Below are 23,940 nucleotides of genomic sequence, written 5' to 3' on the forward strand. Positions count from 1 at the left end.
ATATAACCCACATCTCTATGGTACCACTGTCAGCAGTAGAACTATATAACCCACATCTCTATGGTACCACTGTCAGCAGTAGAACTATATAACCCACATCTCTATGGTACCACTGTCAGTAGTAGAACTATATAACCCACATCTCTATGGTACCACTGTCAGTAGTAGAACAATATAACCCACATCTCTATGGTACCACTGTCAGCAGTAGAACTATATAACCCACATCTCTATGGTACCACTGTCAGTAGTAGAACTATATAACCCACATCTCTATGGTACCACTGTCAGCAGTAGAACTATATAACCCACATCTCTATGGTACCACTGTCAGCAGTAGAACTATATAACACACATCTCTATGGTACCATAGAGAGAAGGAGAGAAGGGCTAGTAGGGAGACTAAATGTTACTGTGTGAAGGGAGGGGTGGATACAAGCTAGATAGTATTACCCAAGGAACATCCTGAATATCTGCTGTTGTCCTCAGTTAGCGTCAGTTTCCTGGTCTGCGTCAGTTTCCTGGTCTGCGTCAGTAACCCGCTGTAACCCGCTGGGCACAAACATTGGATCAACGTGGAGAACTGATTGGAAAGTCACCAACGTAAAGGAATCTTTATTTCCACCCAACTTTTCCACCGACGGGCTGGTTATATTTCTGTTGATGTCACTTTAAATTCTTGTTAGTGAACTGACCACTGTGTCCAGCGGGTCACCTTCTCTGTCTGAACCAGAACAGCCCATGTGGCGGGAACATGTTTCTGCGTGAGGCTTTTACAACTCCTGGACAGGACGCTAGTCTTCCACAGGGCTTAACGTGGCAGGGATCAGTATTAACACGGAGCGTTAACTAATGTCTGTTTTCTTTCTTCCCACCAGGTAAAAACTACTGTGCCGTGAACAACGGAGGATGCACACATCTATGTTTGGCCACACCCAGAGGTCGCTCCTGTCTGTGTCCCAACAATGCACTGGGCGTCAGCTGTGTGGAGAGCGAGGGGGGCAGGTTTTGAGGTGGAGAGAGAGGGGGGCAGGTATTGAAGTGGAGAAGGAGGGGGGCAGGTATTGAAGTGGAGAAGAGGGGGCCAGGTTTTGAAGTGGAGAAGAGGGGGCCAGGTTTTGAGGTGGAGAAGGAGGGGGGTAGGTATTGAGGTGGAGAATGAGGGGGGTAGGTATTGAGGTGGAGAAGGAGGGGGGTAGGTATTGAGGTGATGAGACAGACAGGGCACTCAGAAATAATGGCTACATCATGTGTATTTGATCTTATCTGTAACTCTGCATTTTTGTAAAAGGACCGTAAAGAAAGCATTTCACTGTTAGTCTACACCTGTTAGTCTACCAAGCATGTGACAAGTGGAATTGGACTTGATTTGATTCCAGGCTGACTACATTGTAGACGCCTGCCAGATCTCACAACACCTGGATGTCTGTTTAATTAACATACAGTTTATCTGCTAAGCACATCATTTGATATATCAACCAACCAACCAATCAATCAATAACATTGACTTTATAAAGCCCTTTATATACCAGCAATCGGATGTAATATAACAAACTGGTGTTAGGCCTCGCAGTCCGTGATGTAGCATGCAACCGTTGGTTGATACAATGCAACAGAGAATACGATGTAGTCGGGCCGAGAACGTACCCACAGATAGATAGCCTAATGTCTTCTCTCTGGTGCCCTGGGGAGTTAGATGCTGCTAGTCTCTAACGTAGAAATATAAACCATAGAACAGGTCTCACCGTTCATGTCAATGATGTCATAATGGGGTAGGCTGGCAGCCTTTACGAGTGTAGCCAAAAGATTATCAGTCAAATCACCAGGGTTAGAGCCCTTTCTATAGATGATATTTATATCTAGACTGTAGCTGTTCTGAACATCGCCACTGAAACAATTTGATATTTTTATCCCAGCCAGTTTTTTTTATTAATCCTGTTATAAAGTCACATACATTTTTATTTAGAATTGTAAATAAATACCTTTGAAGTATAAATACATTGTTCTATGGAGCTGGTTAAGAGTATTTCAAGAAAAATGTTTTTTTTTGTTGTGTGTGTTAGTATTATTCTATCAAGGCAACTGTTGGTCAAAATAAATCTTAGCTTGTTACGACTCCCCTCCTTGCTCTGTGAAAAGTGTGGCATCAGATCACCCCCACATCCCCAAAATGTATTTTTTGTGTGTGTTAGTATTCTATCAAGGCAACTGTTGGTCAAAATAAATCTTAGCTTGTTACGACTCCCCTCCTTGCTCTGTGAAATGTGTGGCATCAGATCACCCCCACATCCCCCATTTAAACACCATACTGAAGTATGTTACAGAGTCGACTGTATTCACTGCTGGGGTGGCAGACAGGAGTTTACTGTACATCCTGTGCAGCTATCCAATAAAAATATGTTGTTGTTTTTTTACAGATGTGTGAGATGTTTTTGTTTTGGTGGTACAAAAAGCTACATAACTTACAAAGACTTTTAAATACAAAGACGTTCCATACATCTACATTTCACAGAGGTGTGGAAGCAAAACGGGCTCCTTTCTTCAAGGGCTCCTTCTTCTACGTGGGGGTAATGGCGCCCCCTGGCGTCAGCCGGATACAGTCATGTATTACAGCGGGTCAATGTGTGTTCAGCTATAATACACCACTAGATGACGGTGTTGACTTAGTTTCCAACGCGATTCATATATCGACGTGAATGTTGTTATATTATCGAGTGTTAGTGAACTCATGTTACAAAGGTTGACATAATATCATTTTCGAAAGATAACTATCCCAACTTCATACCAATATGCACTTAATCGATATTGTCTATTCACATAGAAATGTTGATGCAATTTAAATGATTCACGTTATGTCAAATCAAATCAAATCAAATCAAATCAAATTTTATTTGTCACATACACATGGTTAGCAGATGTTAATGCGAGTGTAGCGAAATGCTTGTGCTTCTAGTTCCGACAATGCAGTAATAACAAGTAATCTAACTAACAATTCCAAAACTACTGTCTTGTACACAGTGTAAGGGGATAAAGAATATGTACATAAGGATATATGAATGAGTGATGGTACAGAGCAGCATAGGCAAGATACAGTAGATGGTATCGGGTACAGTATGTACAAATGAGATGAGTATGTAAACAAAGTGGCATAGTATAGTATAAAGTGGCTAGTGATACATGTATTACATAAGGATACCGTTGATGATATAGAGTACAGTATATACGTATGCATATGAGATGAATAATGTAGGGTAAGTAACATTTATATAAGGTAGCATTGTTTAAAGTGGCTAGTGATATATTTACATCATTTCCCATCAATTCCCATTATTAAAGTGGCTGGAGTTGAGTCAGTGTCAGTGTGTTGGCAGCAGCCACTCAGTGTTAGTGGTGGCTGTTTAACAGTCTGATGGCCTTGAGATAGAAGCTGTTTTTCAGTCTCTCGGTCCCAGCTTTGATGCACCTGTACTGACCTCGCCTTCTGGATGATAGCGGGGTGAACAGGCAGTGGCTCGGGTGGTTGATGTCCTTGATGATCTTTATGGCCTTCCTGTGACATCGGGTGGTGTAGGTGTTCTGGAGGGCAGGTAGTTTGCCCCCGGTGATGCGTTGTGCAGACCTCACTACCCTCTGGAGAGCCTTACTGTTGAGGGCGGTGCAGTTGCCATACCAGGCGGTGATACAGCCCGCCAGGATGCTCTCGATTGTGCATCTGTAGAAGTTTGTGAGTGCTTTTGGTGACAAGCCGAATTTCTTCAGCCTCCTGAGGTTGAAGAGGCGCTGCTGCGCCTTCTTCACGATGCTGTCTGTGTGAGTGGACCAATTCAGTTTGTCTGTGATGTGTATGCCGAGGAACTTAAAACTTGCTACCCTCTCCACTACTGTTCCATCGATGTGGATAGGGGGGTGTTCCCTCTGCTGTGTAGTGTAGATTACGCATTTATGGTAATTCAAATGAGATGACATAAGCCTACGTCAGAAACAACAACGTCATTTAGCCTAGATGCCGCCTAGAAACAAACAACTAGAACAGTTAGTCCGTCATCTCGTTGTTGACGAAACGGAACACAGGTATTTCCAACTGATACGGAGGCCGTCCCGTCCTGTCCTTAAGAGTGCCTCCCAAATAGCACCTATTCACTGTTTAGTGAACTACTTTGAATTAGAGCTCTATGGGTCCTGGTCAAAATGAGTGCACTACAAAGGGAATAAGATGACGCTGTTTGGGACGTAGCCTAAAGTACCTTCAGAAAGATTTCATACCTTTTGAGGAATTCCACATTTTGTTGTGTTACAGCTTGAATTCAATATTGATTCAATATTTTTTTTCTCACCCATCTCCACACAATACCCCATAATAACAAAGGCAAAACATGTTTTCAGTAAATTTTTGCAAATTACGAAATACAGCAATACTTCATTTACATAAGTATTTACACCATTGAGACTATACTTTGTAGAAGCACCTTCGGCAGTGATTTTAGCTGTGAGTCTTTTTTGGGTATGGCTCTTAGAGAGTTCCACACCTGTATTGTGCAACATCTTCAAGCTCTGTCAAATTGGTTGTTGATCATTGCTAGACAACCCTTTTCAGGTCTTGCCATAGATTTGCAAGTAGATTTGAGTGAAAACTGTAACTCTGCCACTCAGGAACATCCACTGTCTTCCTGGTAAGCAACTCCAGTGTATATTTGGCGTTGTGTTTAAGTTTTTGTCCTGCTGAAAGGTGAATTAATCTCAGTGTCTGATGGAAAGAAGATTGAACCAGGTTTTCATCTAGGATGTTGCCTGTGTATAGCTCCGAATCTGTTTACTTTTTATCCTGAAAAACTCCCAAAGTCCTCAATGATTACAAGCATACCCATAACATGATGCAGCCACCACTATGCTTGAAAATATGAAGAGTGGTACTCAGCAATGTGTTGTATTGGATTTACCTCAAACATAATACTTTGTATTCAGAACAGAAATGTAATTGCTTTGTCACATTTTTTGCAGTACTACTTTAGTGCCTTGTTGCAAACAGGATGCATGTTTTGGAATATTTTTATTCTGTACAGGCTTCCTTCTTTTCACTGTCAATTAGGTTAGTATTGTGGATTAACTACAATGTTGTTGATCCATCCTCAGTTTTCTCCCATCACAGCCATTAAACTCTGTAACTGTTATAAAGTCACCATTGGCCTCATGGTGAAATCCCTGAGCGGTTTCCTTCCTCTCCGGCAACTGAGTTAGGAAGGACGCCTGTATCTTTGTAGTGACTGGATGCATTTATACACCATCTGAAGTGTAATTAATAACTTCACCATGCTCAAAGGGATATTCAATGTCTGCTTGTTTTTTTACCCATCTACCAATAGGTGCCCTTCTTTGTGAGGCATTGGAAAACCTCCCTGGTTGAATCTGTGTTTGAAATTCACTGCTCGACTGAGAGACCTTACAGATAATTGTAGGGTACAGAGATGAGGTAGTCATTCAAAAAACATGTTAAACCCTATTATTGCACACAGAGTGAGTCCAGGCAATGTATTATGTGACTTGTTAAGCACAGTTTTACTTCTTAACTCCTAGGCCAGTGGCACAAAATCTCAATTAAATCCATTTTTAATTCAAGTTGTAACAAAATGTGGGAAAAGTCAATGGGTGACAGAATTGCTAAGAAAAAGACATATCTCAGACTGGCCAATAAAAATAAAAGATTAAGATGGGCAAAAGAACACAGACACTGGACAGAGGAACTCTGCCTTGAAGGCCAGCATCCCGGAGTCGCCTCTTCACTGTTGACATCGAGATGTTTTGCAGGTACTATTTAATGAAGCTGCCAGTTGAGGACTTGTGAGGCGTCTGTTTCTCAAACTAGACACGCCAATATACTTGTCCTCTTGCTCAGTTGTGCACCGGGGCCTCCCACTCCTCTTTCTATTCTGGTTAGCGCCAGTTTGCTCTGTTCTGTGAAGGGAGTAGTACACAGTGTTCTACCTGATCTTCAGTTTCTTGGCAATTTCTCACATGGAATAGCCTTCATTTCTCAGAACAAGAATAGACTGATGAGTTGCAGAAGAAAGTTATTTGTTTCTGGCCATTTTGAGCCTGTAATCGAACCCACAAATGCTGATTCTCCAGATACTCAATTAGGCCAGTTGTATTGCTTCTTTAATCAGAACAACAGTTTTCAGCAGTGCTAACATAATTGCAAAAGGTTTTTTTAATTATCAATTAGCCTTTTAAAATTATAAACTTGGATTAGCTAACACAACGTTCCATTCGAACACAGGAGTGATGGTTGCTGATAATGGGCCAATGTACGCCTATGTAGATATTCCATAAAAAATCCACCTTTTTCAGCTACAACAGTCATTTACAACATTAACAATGTCTACACTGTATTTCTGATCAATTTGATGTGATTTTAATGGACAAAAAATGTGCCTTTCTTTCAAAAATGGTAGTGTGTCCAATGTTGACCTAAATGACTAATGATGATAAATACAATCCACCTGTGTGTAATCAAGTCTCCGTATAAATGCACCTGCACTGTGATAGTCTCAGAGGTCCGTTAAAAGTGCAGAGAGCATCATGAAGAACAAGGAACACACCAGGCAGGTACGAGATACTGTTGTGAAGAAGTTTAAAGCCGGATTTGGATACAAAAATATTTCCCAAGCTTTAAACATCTCAAGGAGCACTGTGCAAGCGATAATATTGAAATGGAAGGAGTATCAGACCACTGCAAATCTACCAAGACCTGGCGTCCCTCTAAACTTTCAGCTCATACAAAGAGAAGACTGATCAGAGATGCAGCCAAGAGGCCCATGATCACTCTGGATGAACTGCAGAGATCTACAGCTGAGGTGGGAGACTCTGTCCATAGGACAACAATCAGTCGTATATTGCACAAATCTGGCCTTTATGGAAGAGTAGCAAGAAGAAAGCCATTTCTTAAAGATATCCATAAAAAGTGTTGTTTAAAGTTTGCCACAAGCCACCTGGGAGACACACCAAACATGTGGAAGAAGGTGCTCTGGTCAGATGAAACCAAAATTGAACTTTTTGGCAACAATGCAAAACGTTATGTTTGGCGTAAAAGCAACACAGCTGAACACACCATCCCCACTGTCAAACATGGTGGTGGCAGCATCATGGTTTGGGCCTGCTTTTCTTCAGCAGGGACAGGGAAGATGGTTAAAATTGATGGGAAGATGGATGGAGCCAAATACAGGACCATTCTGGAAGAAAACCTGATGGAGTCTGCAAAAGACCTGAGACTGGGATGGAGATTTGTCTTCCAACAAGACAATGATCCAAAACATAAAGCAAAATCTACAATGGAATGGTTCAAAAATAAACATATCCAGGTGTTAGAATGGCCAAGTCAAAGTCCAGACCTGAATCCAATCGAGAATCTGTGGAAAGAACTGAAAACTGCTGTTCAGAAATGCTCTCCATCCAACCTCACTGCGCTCGAGCTGTTTTGCAAGGAGGAATGGGAAAAAATGTCAGTCTCTCGACGTGCAAAACTGATAGACACATACCCAAAGCGACTTACAGCTGTAATCGCAGCAAAAGGTGGCGCTACAAAGTATTAACTTAAGGGGGCTGAATAATTTTGCACGCCCAATTTTTCAGTTTTTGATTTGTTAAAAAAGTTTGAGATATCCAATAAATGTCGTTCCACTTCATGATTGTGTCCCACTTGTTGTTGATTCTTCACAAAAAAATACAGTTTTATATCTTTATGTTTGAAGCATGAAATGTGGCAAAAGGTCGCAAAGTTCAAGGGGGCCGAATACTTTCGCAAGGCACTGTATATATATAAACATTGAAATAAGAAAAATTGAATTAAGAAATATGGAAATATTAGGAAGAGCAATGTCAGAGTCTGGAGAATAATTTACACTGTAATGTGTACTCCGGACTCTATAATGTGTACTCCGTACTCTATAATGTGTACTCCGGACTCTATAATGTGTACTCCGGACTCTATAATGTGTACTCCGGACTCTATAATGTGTACTCCGGACTCTATAATGTGTACTCCGGACTCTGTAATGTGTACTCCGGACTCTATAATGTGTACTCCGTACTCTATAATGTGTACTCCGGACTCTATAATGTGTACTCCGGACTCTATAATGTGTACTCTGTACTCTATAATGTGTACTCTGGACTCTATAATGTGTACTCCGGACTCTATAATGTGTACTCCGGACTCTGTAATGTGTACTCCGGACTCTATAATGTGTACTCCGTACTCTATAATGTGTACTCCGGACTCTATAATGTGTACTCCGGACTCTGACATTGCTCTTCCTAATATTTCGAAGTTTCTTATTTCTATGTTTCTTTTACTTTTAGATTTGTGTGTATTGTTGTGTATTGTTAGATATTACTGCACTATTGGAGCTAGAAACAAAAGCATTTTGCTACACCCGCAATAACATCTGTTAAATATGTGTATGGACCAATAACATCTGTTAAATATGGACCAATAACATCTGTTAAATATGGACCAATAACATCTGTTAAATATGGACCAAAAACATCTGTTAAATATGGACCAATAACATCTGTTAAATATGTGTATGGACCAATAACATCTGTTAAATATGGACCAATAACACCTGTTAAATATGGACCAATAACATCTGTTAAATATGGACCAAAAACATCTGTTAAATATGGACCAATAACATCTGTTAAATATGTGTATGGACCAATAACATCTGTTAAATATGGACCAATAACACCTGTTAAATATGGACCAATAACATCTGTTAAATATGGACCAAAAACATCTGTTAAATATGGACCAATAACATCTGATAAATATGTGTATGGACCAATAACATCTGTTAAATATGTGTATGGACCAATAACATCTGATAAATATGGACCAATAACATCTGTTAAATATGGACCAATAACATCTGTTAAATATGTGTATGGACCAATAACATCTGTTAAATATGTGTATGGACCAATAACATCTGATAAATATGGACCAATAACATCTGTTAAATATGGACCAATAACATCTGTTAAATATGTGTATGGACCAATAACATCTGATAAATATGGACCAATAACATCTGATAAACATGTGTATGGACCAATAACATCTGATAAATATGTGTATGGACCAATAACATCTGATAAACATGTGTATGGACCAATAACATCTGTTAAATATGTGTATGGACCAATAACATCTGATAAATATGTGTATGGACCAATAACATCTGATAAATATGGACCAATAACATCTGATAAACATGTGTATGGACCAATAACATCTGATAAACATGTGTATGGACCAATAACATCTGTTAAATATGTGTATGGACCAATAACATCTGTTAAATATGTGTATGGACCAATAACATCTGATAAATATGTGTATGGACCAATAACATCTGATAAACATGTGTATGGACCAATAACATCTGTTAAATATGTGTATGGACCAATAACATCTGTTAAATATGTGTATGGACCAATAACATCTGTTAAATATGGACCAATAACATCTGTTAAATATGTGTATGGACCAATAGCATCTGTTAAATATGGACCAATAACATCTGTTAAATATGGACCAATAACATCTGTTAAATATGTGTATGGACCAATAACATCTGTTAAATATGGACCAATAACATCTGTTAAATATGGACCAATAACATCTGTTAAATATGTGTATGGACCAATAACATCTGTTAAATATGTGTATGGACCAATAACATCTGTTAAATATGGACCAATAACATCTGTTAAATATGTGTATGCGGGCAATATCATTTGATACGATGGTGCTGAGAGGAAGCCCTGTGGCCTGCAGTGGGAGAAGACTGGGAGAAAGATGGATTTTGGCCTATGAAACGTTTGATCTCCATACAATGTTCTGTTTACAAAACTAGAATCTGTAACAAACAGAGTGCACTGCGTGTTGTGGACTTTACTCTTTGCCAAAGTAAAAAAAAAATGCGTTGATCAGGAGTGACAGGGCAAGTTGAGTTACTGCACACACGCACTTCCCAGTGTAAGGCGTTCCCTAATGGCAATATGCAAATAAATGCCAGAACGTGCCAATAGGATCTCGCTGGCTGGTGCTTGCCTCCGCCCACATCCTTGCCAGGCATCCAGTTTTTTTTCTCAACACAAGAAAAACCAACATCACTGTAAAGGCCTATTATAAAGCTAACTCAGTATATTAAAAAAAAGGCTCCATGTGTTTGTAGTAGGACATTTTATTTTTCGGTGAATTCAGGGCAAATTCCTGTCTCGTATAAAACTGCTTCAAAAACATTCAAATGTTCTCTCTCTTGCATCCCGTGAAAATGGTCTGCTCGTCGTGTGCCCCTTTGTAACTGTGCTGTAAGAGAGAGAGAGAGAGCCCGCCCACAGAGGGGACACACTGATGACGTCAGATGATTGACAGGTCTGTCAGAGCGTGTCCGTACAGAACATGATTGATTGATAGGGGGCGGGTGTTAAGCCTCTTTTTTTCATCCAATGGCGACTAGCCCACAGGTCCGTGGCGGTTTTTGTCGTCCTCCGTTTGTCTATTCGGTATGATACCGTGGATAGTTTACCGCTTGGAAAGCATCCTGGATACTCTCCTGGGAACGAACGGGTATGTGAGAATAACTAGATAACGTGACTTGCCATTTTCAGCCGCTTGTAAAAGTGAAAGAGTGATCGTTTGAAGCTTTCTAAAGGCTTTTTAGAACGGTTTGGTATCGTTTCGTTCTGCAGACGCGTCGTTGGAAATGCGGGACGTTTCAGTTTGACAGCTCTAGCTAGCAAATGCAGTAGCTACACAGCTGAGACAGTCTATTACGGGCAAATGAGTCCTTGTGGCTTTTTTCCCATCACCGGAGCACGCAATTCTACTATCTAGCCATCTCATTTTCAAACAGTAAGCACTGGCCAGGATTTTAATTTTGAAATGTGCCATTTGCTGCTTGCGCCGGACACTAAGTTAGCGTAGCTAGCTGTGTCGCTAATATGCTATCTAAGGCTAGCAACTATTGACAGCTACTAGCCAGCGGTTACCATGCAGTCGGTTGTGATGTATGCCGCGTTCAAAACAACAGGGAACTGAGAGATCTCCGACTTTCAGTGCGTTCAAAGCAACTGGGAACTCGGGGGGGGGGGGGGGGGGGGGGGGGGTTAGGGTCTTCATTCTAGGGCTCTGACTTTTCGACCTGAAGTTCGCTGACGTTATGATTTGACTTCGTATTTTCCCGAGTTCACAGATGTGTTGAACGCGTCAGTAGTCGCCAAGAGAGCCTGCGATGCGACTTTCGCTTTTGGACGTTAAAGGGATACTTTTGAGATATTGGCAATGTGGCCATTTATCTACTTCCACAGAGTCAGATGAACTCGTGGATACCATTTTATGTCTCTGTGTCCAGTATGAAATAAGTTAAGAGGTTGTTTTGGGAGCCAATGCTAAATAGCGTTATCGCAATGAATGGAAGTCTATGTATCTACTAACATGCTAGCAGATACCCAAAGACTTAGTCATTGCGCTATCGCTGGTTAGCATTGGCTCCCAAAACTAGCTTACTTCATACTGGACACAGAGACAACAATTTAAGGTATCCGTTTAACAAGTGGACATTCCCTCTCAACTCTTCTACATTTACTGGATTGGTTGAGCGGTTGAAGAAGAGAATCTCCCCCAACAGTTCATTTTCTTCTTAAGACCAGTATGTAGGGGATCTAGTTTCAGTCATTTCTTTAACGCCTGCTATGTTAATAGTTAATAGTTATGATGTGAGAAGAGTAAAAAATTGTCATTTATCGACAACATATTCGTTTAAACATATAGCTAGCTAGCAGATGACCAAGTACAGTGTTTTTTTTACACCCAACAAGATGATGATGTTTGCAAAAGTGTCAACACTTGTTTTATTATTATGTTTTCTGCAGGAACCAACAAACAGAAGCAACACTGACAGTTTCGTCCATCTGTTCTAGCTACAGCCAGACTTCATGGATTATGTGTGACTCACTAGGATAAACTGAGCTGCCCCTGGTCCTGGTTAGCATTTGACTTCCTCCGATGAGGAGTGAGTCAGTCACTGTCCCCAACCGCACCTTGTTCTGCTGCCTGGAGTAGACCTACAGTCCGGGGACATGGCCAATCCACACCTGGCTAACCTGGCCTTTGCCTGGGAGAAGTACATGGACTGTCGAGTACAAGGAGCAGAGCTACAGGTAGGTCCAGTAGCAAGCCACAGCGTAGCTTTGGTCCAGGGCACTACGAAGCTAACGACCCGGACCAGAGCTGGCCACAACACAACTCATATGACACAAGATACTTTTTGTGTGATTACGTTACAGCACTTGCAGCCTGATTGTTTTTGTTGTTGTTGTATGACTTTTTAAAAGTAGGTTTCTGTCCATGAATAATATGTGAAATACACTACTGTAGATGTGGAAAATCCCTACTGCAGTATACTAGCCTAATATAGAGACATTGGCTCTAATGCACATGGATACCAGTAGTATAATGGCTTAATGGGATGTTTGCTGCTATTCATTATACCACTGGTCATTACTTAACTGGGGTCCGGTAAGCCACATGGTCTACTTTGTAGATTTTTCCGGTAAGGAGATTAGACCAACTCAGGAGTATAAGAATGGTGATCGTTCATCACAGGATTAAGCTGATCGAGGAAAACATTTGTGGGGAAACATCTGTTTCGTCTTGCTCCTAGGTGAACGGCCCGTTGGTTTGCCCCTAGGTGAACGGCCCGTCGGTTTGGCTACTTCAGTCACATCATACGTAACATAAGGGAAAGTTGCTTCTGCAGAATTCTCTATAAAGAAACATGGATTGATAACAGATGGTTCAGTCTGTCTAGTTTGTATTTTTTATTTAACTAGGAAAGTCAGTTAAGAACAAATTCTTATTTACAATGACAATTTTTACCTTGTCTGTTCGGGAATTCGATCCAGCAACATTTTGGTTACTGGCCCAACGCTCTAACCACTAGGCTACCTGCCGCCCCAACGCTCTAACCACTAGGCTACCTGCCGCCCCAACGCTCTAACCACTAGGCTACCTGCCGCCCCAACTCTCTAACCACTAGGCTACCTGCCGCCCGTATGGCAAAGAGTCTAGCCTGTGTGTTAATATGGGAGGTCTCTTCTGTGCCACATCATCAGTGCTATACAGACTAGTTTAGAGGACTATAGACTAGTGCAGCCTGTTAATATAGAAGGTCTCTTCTGTGCCACATCATCAGTACTATACAGACTACTTTAGAGGACTATAGACTAGTGCAGCCTGTTAATATAGAAGGTCTCTTCTGTGCCACATCATCAGTGCTATACAGACTAGTTTAGACTACTTGAAGTCTGGATTTACTTGTGATGTGGCTGTGGTCTGGTGTGGATGCCAAGTGGTAGTTCACTAAAACCTCAATCATGTCTTTCCAAATGGGAAGAGAGTAGGTCAGAGGCTCATGAAAAGGCTGTGTGTGTGTTGACTGGTTTGTGTGTGTGTGTGTGTTGACTGGTCTGTTTAATCTTGTGCTGAGCGATTAACCAAAATGTATTTTTTTCTCCCTGGTTATTAAACAACTAGTTGACCGTTAGTTCTTGACCTGATTTGTAGTTGAACCATGTGAGACGCTGGGCTGAAGGGAGTTGTAGTTTTCATTAAGTAAAATAATGTTCAACCTCGTTCAGGCAGAAACGTGGTAATTAACTACAATGACCATAATCCATTGTGACGGTTCTTTCTGGTTTGGACAGAGATGGATACACTTTTATACCTGCTAATTTAGTTTAGAAACAGAGTGCATTTACCTTATGAGAGAAGAATGTACGCAACACAACAAGAGAGAGGGATAGAGACAGTTTGTGGAAGTATACCTTATCTACTTTGATAAACAAGTACAATGATTTAGGCAGCTCTGCAGCATACTTAAGCAGACTGGCCACCCGACGGAGGGGCCACCCGACAGAGGGGCCACCCGACAGAGGGGCCACCCGACAGAGGGGCCACCCGACAGAGGGGCCACCCGACAGTACAGTATGAGGAGGACAACATTGTCTGGCTGTTACTGCCTGAGTAGAGATGAGATGTTGAAAAATAAGTCAATATTGTATTATTTCATAGTAATTTCCTATTTTTCTATTGATCTCTACCCAATGTGAACCTGACCGTTTGTTTTTGCAATTGAATGTTCACAATTGTTGGAAATTCAGTTAAAAGTCATGTATAGTTAATGGAAAAGTCATTCAATTCCATCTTTCAAAATTAGTTTGAACCCTGGTTTTAACTGATAGACAAGCCAGCATGAGACGGACGGAGGAGCTGTGAGCTACAGCATAGTTGATTAGGTGGGTGTGAGTGTTAACCACAGCTTGCCTGCTGGGTGTCTGTCTGGCCAAGAATACGAAGCACAGGGCTTTTTCTCAGTTACTAGACTGAGCCCAGTCTGAAGGGCCTGAGTAAAATAGTAACTACCAAACTGAGCTGTCTGTTTTGGAGGAAGTTGTGTTTAGTTCTGACCTCTCCCAGGCCACCACTACACCATATAAACTGATGGCACTTCCCTCCTCTCACTGGTGTATCTTTCTGGTTCTTCTGACCTCTCCCAGGCCCCCACTACACCATATAAACTGATGGCACCTCCCTCCTCTCACTGGTGTATCTTTCTGGTTCTTCTGACCTCTCCCAGGCCTATCTGTTGTGAACCAACTCCACCTCCCCCTCTCTTTCTGGTACCTCTCACCCCATGACCGTGAGTCTTCAACAGAGAGATCACCAGACTCCGATTAGTCTGCTCCACCACCAGAGTAAAGCCTGGGATTGGACTGCAGTGCCACTGATCTCAGATCAGGTCCCCTGTTGTCCATTTTAATCCTATTCATTATGATCAGAAGGCAAAAGCTGACCCCAGATCACAACTGCCTAATGAATCCGGGCCCTATCCTGGATATTCACAGCATTGCGTATTCCGTGGACTCGTAGCGCTCTGCTCTGAGTCATACTGAGCCTTAATAATGCTTTTTTTTGTCAAGGGGGAAGTCACAAGATCACTTGTTTCTATGGAGATATACTGGGTCTTTTAACAATGACCTAGTTACTGTAGGCTTCAGAAAGGAGATGAGGTATCCTCCATTCAAATACAAGCTATTTGCATGATGTCCTCTGCTCCTTCTGTAAAAGCATTGATGTATCACTTAGGCTCGTAGCGGAAGCTCTAGTTCTGTTCAAACTAAGACTTTCCAGTGCCATGGTCCTCACTCACTCTGGTTACCACACACTAGTTAGTGGTGTGGTAACCAACAGGTCTGGGATGATTCTGGGGTAGGTGTTTTGAAAAGCGGAGAGGATTGTTTTTTTTCTTTCTTCCATTGGATATTAAAACCTCATCGACTGCTCTTCTCTCTGGAGAGAGGAGAGAAGAAGAGCAGTCAAGGAGGGAGAGAGAAGTGACAAGATGGCGCCTACAGACACGGTTGCCCTGTTTTCTAGCTCCTATCCAACTTTGCAGTATTTTTTTTTTGTGTGTGTTATTTCTTACATTATGTACTCAGAACGTTTCTAGTATTATTACCTACAGCCAGAAATAACTTTGACATTAGATTGGCGGTCACTCGCCATAAATAACTGACATTAGATTGGCGGTCACTCGCCATAAATAACTTTGACATTAGATTGGCGGTCACTCGCTATAAATAACTTTGACATTAGATTGGCGGTCACTCGCCATAAATAACTTTGACATTAGATTGGCGGTCACTCGCTATAAATAACTTTGACATTAGATTGGCGGTCACTCGCTATAAATAACTTTGACATTAGATTGGCGGTCACTCGCCATAAATAACTTTGACATTAGATTGGCGGTCACTCGCTATAAATAACTGACATTAGATTGGCGGTCACTCGCCATAAATAACTGACATTAGATTGGTGGTCACTTGCTATAAATAGCTTTGACATTAGATTGGTGGTCACTTGCTATAAATAACTTTGACATTAGATTGGCGGTCACTCACTATAAATAACTGACATTAGATTGGCGGTCACTCACCAGAAATGTGACCTCCCTGAACTGGATCCTTTGTTTGGACTTCCTGAAGCAGCCCCGTTCATCCCAGGTGCTATACCATAAAGTCGACGCCGGAGATGAGAATTGAGTTTGTAGTCAGGCTCAGGCAGCGAGCAAACCATCCACCACGTCCTAGTATATTACTCGCTAACGTTCAGTCCCTGGACAATAAAGTAGATGAGCTCAGGGCGAGGATCTCCTTCCAGAGAGACATCAGGGACCGTAACATACTCTGTTATACAGAATCATGGCTTTCTCCAGATATATTGTCTAGGGTTGGAAATTGCCAGGGACCTCACAATACGATGCTTAGGTGCCGATACACCCGTGGTAAGGACTGTTCAATGTTGGTCTGACCAATCTGAGCTCCAAGACTGTTTTGATCACTCGGACTGAGAAATGTTCCAGGTGGCCTCTGGGAATAGTATCGACATATACACGGACTGTGTCTGGGTTCACCAGGAAGTGCATAGAAGATGTACCTACTGTGACGATAAGAACTTATCCAAACCAAAAACCGTGGATAGATGGCAGCATTTGTGCGAAGCTGAATGCGAGAACCACCACATTTATCCACAGCAAGGTGACTGGGAACATGGACGTGTACAAACAGACCAGCTATGACCTCTGTAAGGCCGTCGGAGGCAAAACGACAGTACAGGGACAATTTGGAGTCGCAATTCAACAGCTCAGACACGAGACGCATGTGGAAGGGACTCCAAACAATCACAGATTCAGAAAGGGAAAGTCATCCACGTCGCAGACACCAACGCCTCGCTCCTGACAAGCTACAAACCTTCTCCCGCAAATTCATTACTTAAAAATCATACAATGTAATTTTCTGGATTTTTGTTTTAGATTCCGTCTTTCACAGTTGAAGTGTACAGATGACAAAAATTACAGACCTCTACATCCTTTGTAAGTAGGAAAACCTGCCGATTTTGCAGGTCTTCAAATACTTGTTCTCCCCACTGTATATGGGGCTTTGGTGACAAAATGGATGGCACTGTGATAAACTGCATCCAATTTGCTGAGTAGAGTGTTGGAGGCTATTTTGTAAATGACATCGCTGAATTCAAGGATCTGTAGGATAGTCAGTTTTACGAGGGTATGTTTGGCAGCATAAGTGAAGGATGCTTTGTTGCGAAATAAGGAGCTGATTCTAGATGTAATTTTGGATTGGAGATGCTTAATGTGAGTCTGGAAGGAGAGTTTACAGTCTAACCAGACACCTAGAATATGTGGACAACTACAAATACCTATGTCAGAACCGTCCAGAGTAGTGATGCTGGGCGGGCGGGCAGGTGCAGGCAGCGGTCGGTTGAATAGCATGCATTTAGTTTTACTTGCATTTAAGAGCAGTTGGAGGCCACGGAAGGAGTGTTGTATGGCATTGAAGCTTGTCTGGAGGTTAGTTAATAACACAGTGTCCAAAGAAGGGCCAGAAGTATACAGAATGGTGTCGTCTGCGTAGAGGTGGATCAGAGAATCACCAGCAGCAAGAGTGACGACATTGATGTATACAGAGAAATGAGTCTGCCCGAGAATTGAACCCTGTGGCACCCCTGTAGAGACTGCCAGAGGTACAGACAACAGGCCCTCCGATTTGACATACTTAACTCTAGAAGTAGTTGGTGAACCAGTGGAGGCAATAATTTGAGAAACCAAGGCTGTTGATTCTGCCGATAAGAATGCGGTGCTTGACAGAGTCGAGAGCCTTGGCCAGGTCAATGAAGACGGCTACACAGTATTGTCTTTTATCGATGGCAGTTATGATATCGTTTAGGACCTTGAGTGTGGCTGAGGTGCACCCATGACCAGATTGCGTAGCGGAGAACGTACGGTGGGATTCTAAATGGTCGGTGATCTGTTTGTTGACTTGCCTTTCGAAGACCTTAGAAAGGCAGGGTAGGATAGATATAGGTCTGTAACAGTTTGGGTCTAGAGTGAATCCCCCTTTGAAGAGGGGGATGACCGCTGCAGCTTTCCAATCTTTGGGAATCTCAGACGACACGAAAGAGATGTTGAACAGGCTAGTAATAGGGGTTGCATCAATTGCGTCGGATAATTTTTAGAAAGAGAGGGTACAGATTATCTAGCCCGGCTGATTTGTAGGGGTCCAGATTTTGCAGATCTTTCAGAACATCAGCCAACTGGATTTGGGTGAAGGAGAAATTGGGGAGGCTTGGATAAGTTGCTGTGGGGGTGAAGGGCAGTTGACCGGGGTAGGGGTAGCCAGGGGTAGCCAGGTGGAAAGCATGGCAAGCTGAAGAAAAATGCTCATCCTTGACATGTTTCTACCACTTGATTGAAGTCCATCTGTGGTAAATTCAAATGACTGGACATGATTTGGAAAGACACACCTGTCCTATATAAGGTCCCACAGTTCACAGTGCATGTCAGAGCAAAAATCTGGGGGTAGGGTACCAAAAACTCTCTACAGGATTGAAGTTCCCCAAGATCAGTGACCTCCATCATTCTTAAATGGAAGAAGTTTGGAACAACCAAGACTCTTCCTAGACCTGACCGCACGGCCAAACTGAGCAATCTGGGAAGAATGATCTTGGTCAGGGAGATGACCAAGAACTCAATGGTCACTCTGACAGAGCTACAGAGTTCCTCTGTGCAGATGGGAGAACCTTCCAGAAGGACAACCATCTCTGCAGCACTCCACCAATCACTACTTTATGGTAGAGTGACCAGACTGATGCCACTCCTCAGTAAAAGGCACATGACAGCCTGCTTGGAGTTTGCCAAAAGGCACCTTAAGACTCTCGAACCATGAGAAAGAAGATGATCTAGTCTGATGATCCCAAGTTTGAACTCTGGCCTGAATGCCAAGCGTCACGTCTAGAGGAAACCTGGCACCATCCCTAGAGTGAAGCATGGTGGTGGCAACATGCTGTGGGATGTTTTTTCAGCGGCAGGGACTGGGAGACTAGTCTTGATGAAAGCAAAGATGAACGGAGCAAGGTAAAGAGATGAGATAACCTGCTCCAGGACCTCCGACTGGGGTGAAGGTTCACCTTCAAACAGGACAACGACCATAAGCACACAGCCATGACAACGCAGGAGTGGCTTTGGGACAAGTCTCTGAATATCCTTGAGTGGCCCAGCCAGACTACTGAGTAAAGGGTCTGAATACTTATGTAAATGTGATTTATTTATTTATTGTAGTAAATGAGCAAACATTTCTAGTTTTTGCTTTGTCATTATGGGGTATAGTGTGTAGACCGAGGGGGGGACTAGTTCATTAATTTTAGAATAAGGCTGTAACGTAACAAAATGTGGAAAAGGTCAAGGGGGGGTCTGAATACTTTCTGAATGCTCTGTATATGTACAGCATATTTATATTCCGGACTCTGACTTTGCTCATTCTGATTTATATTCCGGACTCTGACGTTGCTCATTCTGATTTATATTCCTGACTCTGACGTTGCTCATTCTGATTTATATTCCTGACTCTGACGTTGCTCATTCTGATTTATATTCCAGACTCTGACGTTGCTCATTCTGATTTATATTCCTGACTCTGACGTTGCTCATTCTGATTTATATTCCTGACTCTGACGTTGCTCATTCTGATTTATATTCCAGACTCTGACGTTGCTCATTCTGATTTATATTCCAGACTCTGACGTTGCTCATCCTGATTTATATTCCAGACTCTGACGTTGCTCATTCTGATTTATATTCAGGACTCTGACGTTGCTCATTCTGATTTATATTCCTGACTCTGACGTTGCTCATTCTGATTTATATTCCGGACTCTGACGTTGCTCATTCTGATTTATATTCCAGACTCTGACGTTGCTCATTCTGATTTATATTCCTGACTCTGACGTTGCTCATTCTGATTTATATTCCAGACTCTGACGTTGCTCATTCTGATTTATATTCCAGACTCTGACGTTGCTCATCCTGATTTATATTCCAGACTCTGACGTTGCTCATTCTGATTTATATTCAGGACTCTGACGTTGCTCATTCTGATTTATATTCCTGACTCTGACGTTGCTCATTCTGATTTATATTCCGGACTCTGACGTTGCTCATTCTGATTTATATTCCAGACTCTGACGTTGCTCATTCTGATTTATATTCAGGACTCTGACGTTGCTCATTCTGATTTATATTCCTGACTCTGACGTTGCTCATTCTGATTTATATTCCAGACTCTGACGTTGCTCATTCTGATTTATATTCAGGACTCTGACGTTGCTCATTCTGATTTATATTCAGGACTCTGACGTTGCTCATTCTGATATGTCTTCATTTCTTGTTCTTTTTTTAACTCTTGGATTAGGTATTTCTAGATACTGCTGCGTTGTCCGCGCTAGAAACTTAACATAACTGCAAAACTGCATGCGACCAATAAACTTTTTGGATTTGATGTGAGGACAACATGCATTAAAGCAAATGAGCTTCAATATCAGTCAGTGTCTTTGTGAAATTGGGGTCAGTCAGGTGTTTTGGAGGGCCATTCCGCCCCCTCTGGTATGACAGGGTTCAGAATGACTACTACTACTCATGTCCCCAGTTGCCATGGAGACCCCCCCCCACCACCTTGTACAACAGAGTAGCAGCAGCTGCCTCAGTCTGTTCTCTTCTGAGTTATTATCGTGGCTCTGTTTAATGACAGGCTGGGTAACATCATCTGTGTGCCTCTCTCACGCACACAGCAGTCCACACACTGGGTGTAATGACAGTGTTTGTAGCATCTTCCTCTCTTGGTATAATTAATCTAGTTTCATCCCTGTTGCTGCAGCTCTCTCTCCTCCCCCTCTAACTCACCTGATAACAAACAGCTCTCTCTCCTCCCCCTCTAACTCACCTGATAACAAACAGCTCTCTCTCCTCCCCCTCTAACTCACCTGTTAACAAACAGCTCTCTCTCCTCCCCCTCTAACTCACCTGATAACAAACAGCTCTCTCTCCTCCCCCTCTAACTCACCTGATAACAAACAGCTCTCTCTCCTCCCCCTCTAACTCACCTGATAACAAACAGCTCTCTCTCCTCCCCCTCTAACTCACCTGATAACAAACAGCTCTCTCTCCTCCCCCTCTAACTCACCTGATAACAAACAGCTCTCTCTCCTCCCCCTCTAACTCACCTGATAACAAACAGCTCTCTCTCCTCCCCCTCTAACTCACCTGTTAACAAACAGCTCTCTCTCCTCCCCCTCTAACTCACCTGTTAACAAACAGCTCTCTCTCCTCCCCCTCTAACTCACCTGATAACAAACAGCTCTCTCTCCTCCCCCTCTAACTCACCTGATAACAGACAGCTCTCTCTCCTCCCCCTCTAACTCACCTGATAACAAACAGCTCTCTCTCCTCCCCCTCTAACTCACCTGATAACAAACAGCTCTCTCTCCTCCCCCTCTAACTCACCTGATAACAGACAGCTCTCTCTCCTCCCCCTCTAACTCCTCTGATGACAGACAGCTCTCTCTCTCTCTCTCCTCTGATGACAGACAGCTCTCTCTCTCTCTCTCCTCTGATGACAGACAGCTCTCTCTCTCTCTCCTCTGATGACAGACAGCTCTCTCTCCTCTGATGACAGACAGCTCTCTCTCTCTCTCTCCTCTGATGACGGCCAGCTCTCTCTCTCTCTCCTCTGATGACGGCCAGCTCTCTCTCTCTCTCTCTCCTCGGATGACGGCCAGCTCTCTCTCTCTCTCTCTCTCCTCGGATGACGGACTGCTCTCTCTCTCTCCTCGGATGACGGACAGCTCTCTCTCTCTCTCTCCTCGGATGACGGACAGCTCTCTCTCTCTCTCTCCTCGGATGACGGACAGCTCTCTCTCTCTCTCTCCTCGGATGACGGACAGCTCTCTCTCTCCTCGGATGACGGACAGCTCTCTCTCTCTCCTCGGATGACGGACAGCTCTCTCTCTCTCCTCGGATGACGGACAGCTCTCTCTCTCTCCTCGGATGACAGACAGCTCTCTCTCTCTCCTCGGATGACAGACAGCTCTCTCTCTCTCCTCGGATGACAGACAGCTCTCTCTCTCCTCGGATGACAGACAGCCCTCTCTCCTCTCCTGTACTCGATCTCTCACCTGATAGCAGGCAGAGCTGTGCTGATCTCCTCATGTCTCTCTCTATATGTCTCTGCCTCAGTGGATCAGTGGACAGGGATAACAGCTGAATCAACATGCTTCCAGTCTGTCTAGTTATCTGTCCTGTGAGGGGTTCCCTGGTGTATTTAACTAGAGACCCTCCCTATTGGTCTGGTGCTTGTACTGCAGAGGGCTACGATTGATTGTTTGTGTGTGTGTGTGTGTGTGTGTGTACTCGACAACCCTGCAATTCTCTTGTCTCTGTTGTGCTGATGTCAGGGGTTTCCATAGTTACCCAGCTGTGTGATGGAGACGCACGGTGACAGGCCGCTCCACCCACACAGACTCTGTATCTGTCTCAAATCAAATGTTCAAATCAAATGTTCTTTGTCACATGCTTCATAAACCAGCAGTGTAGACTAACAGTGAATCATTCATTCATAGTAATAATAGTATCAATAGTTAATATTCAGATCTACCTCAATTACCTGGTACCCCTGCACGTCCATGTTGTTACCTGGTACCCCTGCACGTCCATGTTGTTACCTGGTACCCCTGCACGTCCATGTTGTTACCTGGTACCCCTGCACGTCCATGTTATTACCTGATACCCCTGCACGTCCATGTTATTACCTGGTACCCCTGCACGTCCATGTTGTTACCTGGTACCCCTGCACGTCCATGTTGTTACCTGGTACCCCCTGCACGTCCATGTTGTTACCTGGTACCCCTGCACGTCCATGTTGTTACCTGGTACCCCTGCACGTCCATGTTATTACCTGGTACCCCTGCACGTCCATGTTATTACCTGGTACCCCTGCACGTCCATGTTGTTACCTGGTACCCCTGCACGTCCATGTTGTTACCTGGTACCCCTGCACGTCCATGTTGTTACCTGGTACCCCTGCACGTCCATGTTGTTACCTGGTACCCCTGCACGTCCATGTTGTTACCTGGTACCCCTGCACGTCCATGTTGTTACCTGGTACCCCTGCACGTCCATGTTATTACCTGGTACCCCTGCACCTAACCATGTTATTACCTGGTACCCCTTCACCTCCATGTTATTACCTGGTACCCCTGCACGTCCATGTTGTTACCTGGTACCCCCTGCACGTCCATGTTGTTACCTGGTACCCCTGCACGTCCATGTTGTTACCTGGTACCCCCTGCACGTCCATGTTGTTACCTGGTACCCCTGCACGTCCATGTTGTTACCTGGTACCCCTGCACGTCCATGTTGTTACCTGGTACCCCTGCACGTCCATGTTGTTACCTGGTACCCCTGCACGTCCATGTTGTTACCTGGTACCCCTGCACGTCCATGTTGTTACCTGGTACCCCTGCACGTCCATGTTGTTACCTGGTACCCCTGCACGTCCATGTTGTTACCTGGTACCCCTGCACGTCCATGTTGTTACCTGGTACCCCTGCACGTCCATGTTGTTACCTGGTACCCCCTGCACGTCCATGTTGTTACCTGGTACCCCCTGCACGTCCATGTTGTTACCTGGTACCCCTGCACGTCCATGTTGTTACCTGGTACCCCCTGCACGTCCATGTTGTTACCTGGTACCCCTGCACGTCCATGTTGTTACCTGGTACCCCTGCACGTCCATGTTGTTACCTGGTACCCCTGCACGTCCATGTTGTTACCTGATACCCCTGCACGTCCATGTTGTTACCTGGTACCCCTGCACGTCCATGTTGTTACCTGGTACCCCTGCACGTCCATGTTGTTACCTGGTACCCCTGCACGTCCATGTTGTTACCTGGTACCCCTGCACGTCCAT

General features: G+C 43.4%; 2 protein-coding genes across 6 annotated transcripts in view; both read left to right on the forward strand.

The window, feature by feature from the left end:
* Positions 1-2,414, forward strand: part of nid1a (nidogen 1a) — an 81,478-nt gene extending 79,064 nt beyond the window's left edge. The window contains exon 22 of the mRNA XM_036945912.1: positions 879-2,414. Within this exon, the coding sequence (XP_036801807.1) occupies positions 879-1,012 (134 nt within the window). The 3' untranslated portion in view covers positions 1,013-2,414. The remainder of the gene's footprint in view (positions 1-878) is intronic.
* Positions 2,415-10,513: 8,099 nt separating this feature from the next.
* lyst (lysosomal trafficking regulator) overlaps positions 10,514-23,940 on the forward strand; it is a 242,383-nt gene continuing 228,956 nt past the window's right edge. For 4 of the 5 annotated variants that reach the window (XM_036945914.1, XM_036945918.1, XM_036945917.1 and 1 more), the window contains exons 1-2: positions 10,514-10,633; positions 11,938-12,225. In XM_036945914.1, coding sequence (XP_036801809.1) covers positions 12,145-12,225 — 81 coding nt within the window. In that variant the 5' untranslated portion in view covers positions 10,514-10,633; positions 11,938-12,144. The remainder of the gene's footprint in view (positions 10,634-11,937; positions 12,226-23,940) is intronic. The other variant, XM_036945915.1, reaches the window with a different exon arrangement.

Source organism: Oncorhynchus mykiss, chromosome 16 (assembly GCF_013265735.2).
Source record: "Oncorhynchus mykiss isolate Arlee chromosome 16, USDA_OmykA_1.1, whole genome shotgun sequence".
Lineage (NCBI taxonomy): Eukaryota > Metazoa > Chordata > Actinopteri > Salmoniformes > Salmonidae > Oncorhynchus > Oncorhynchus mykiss.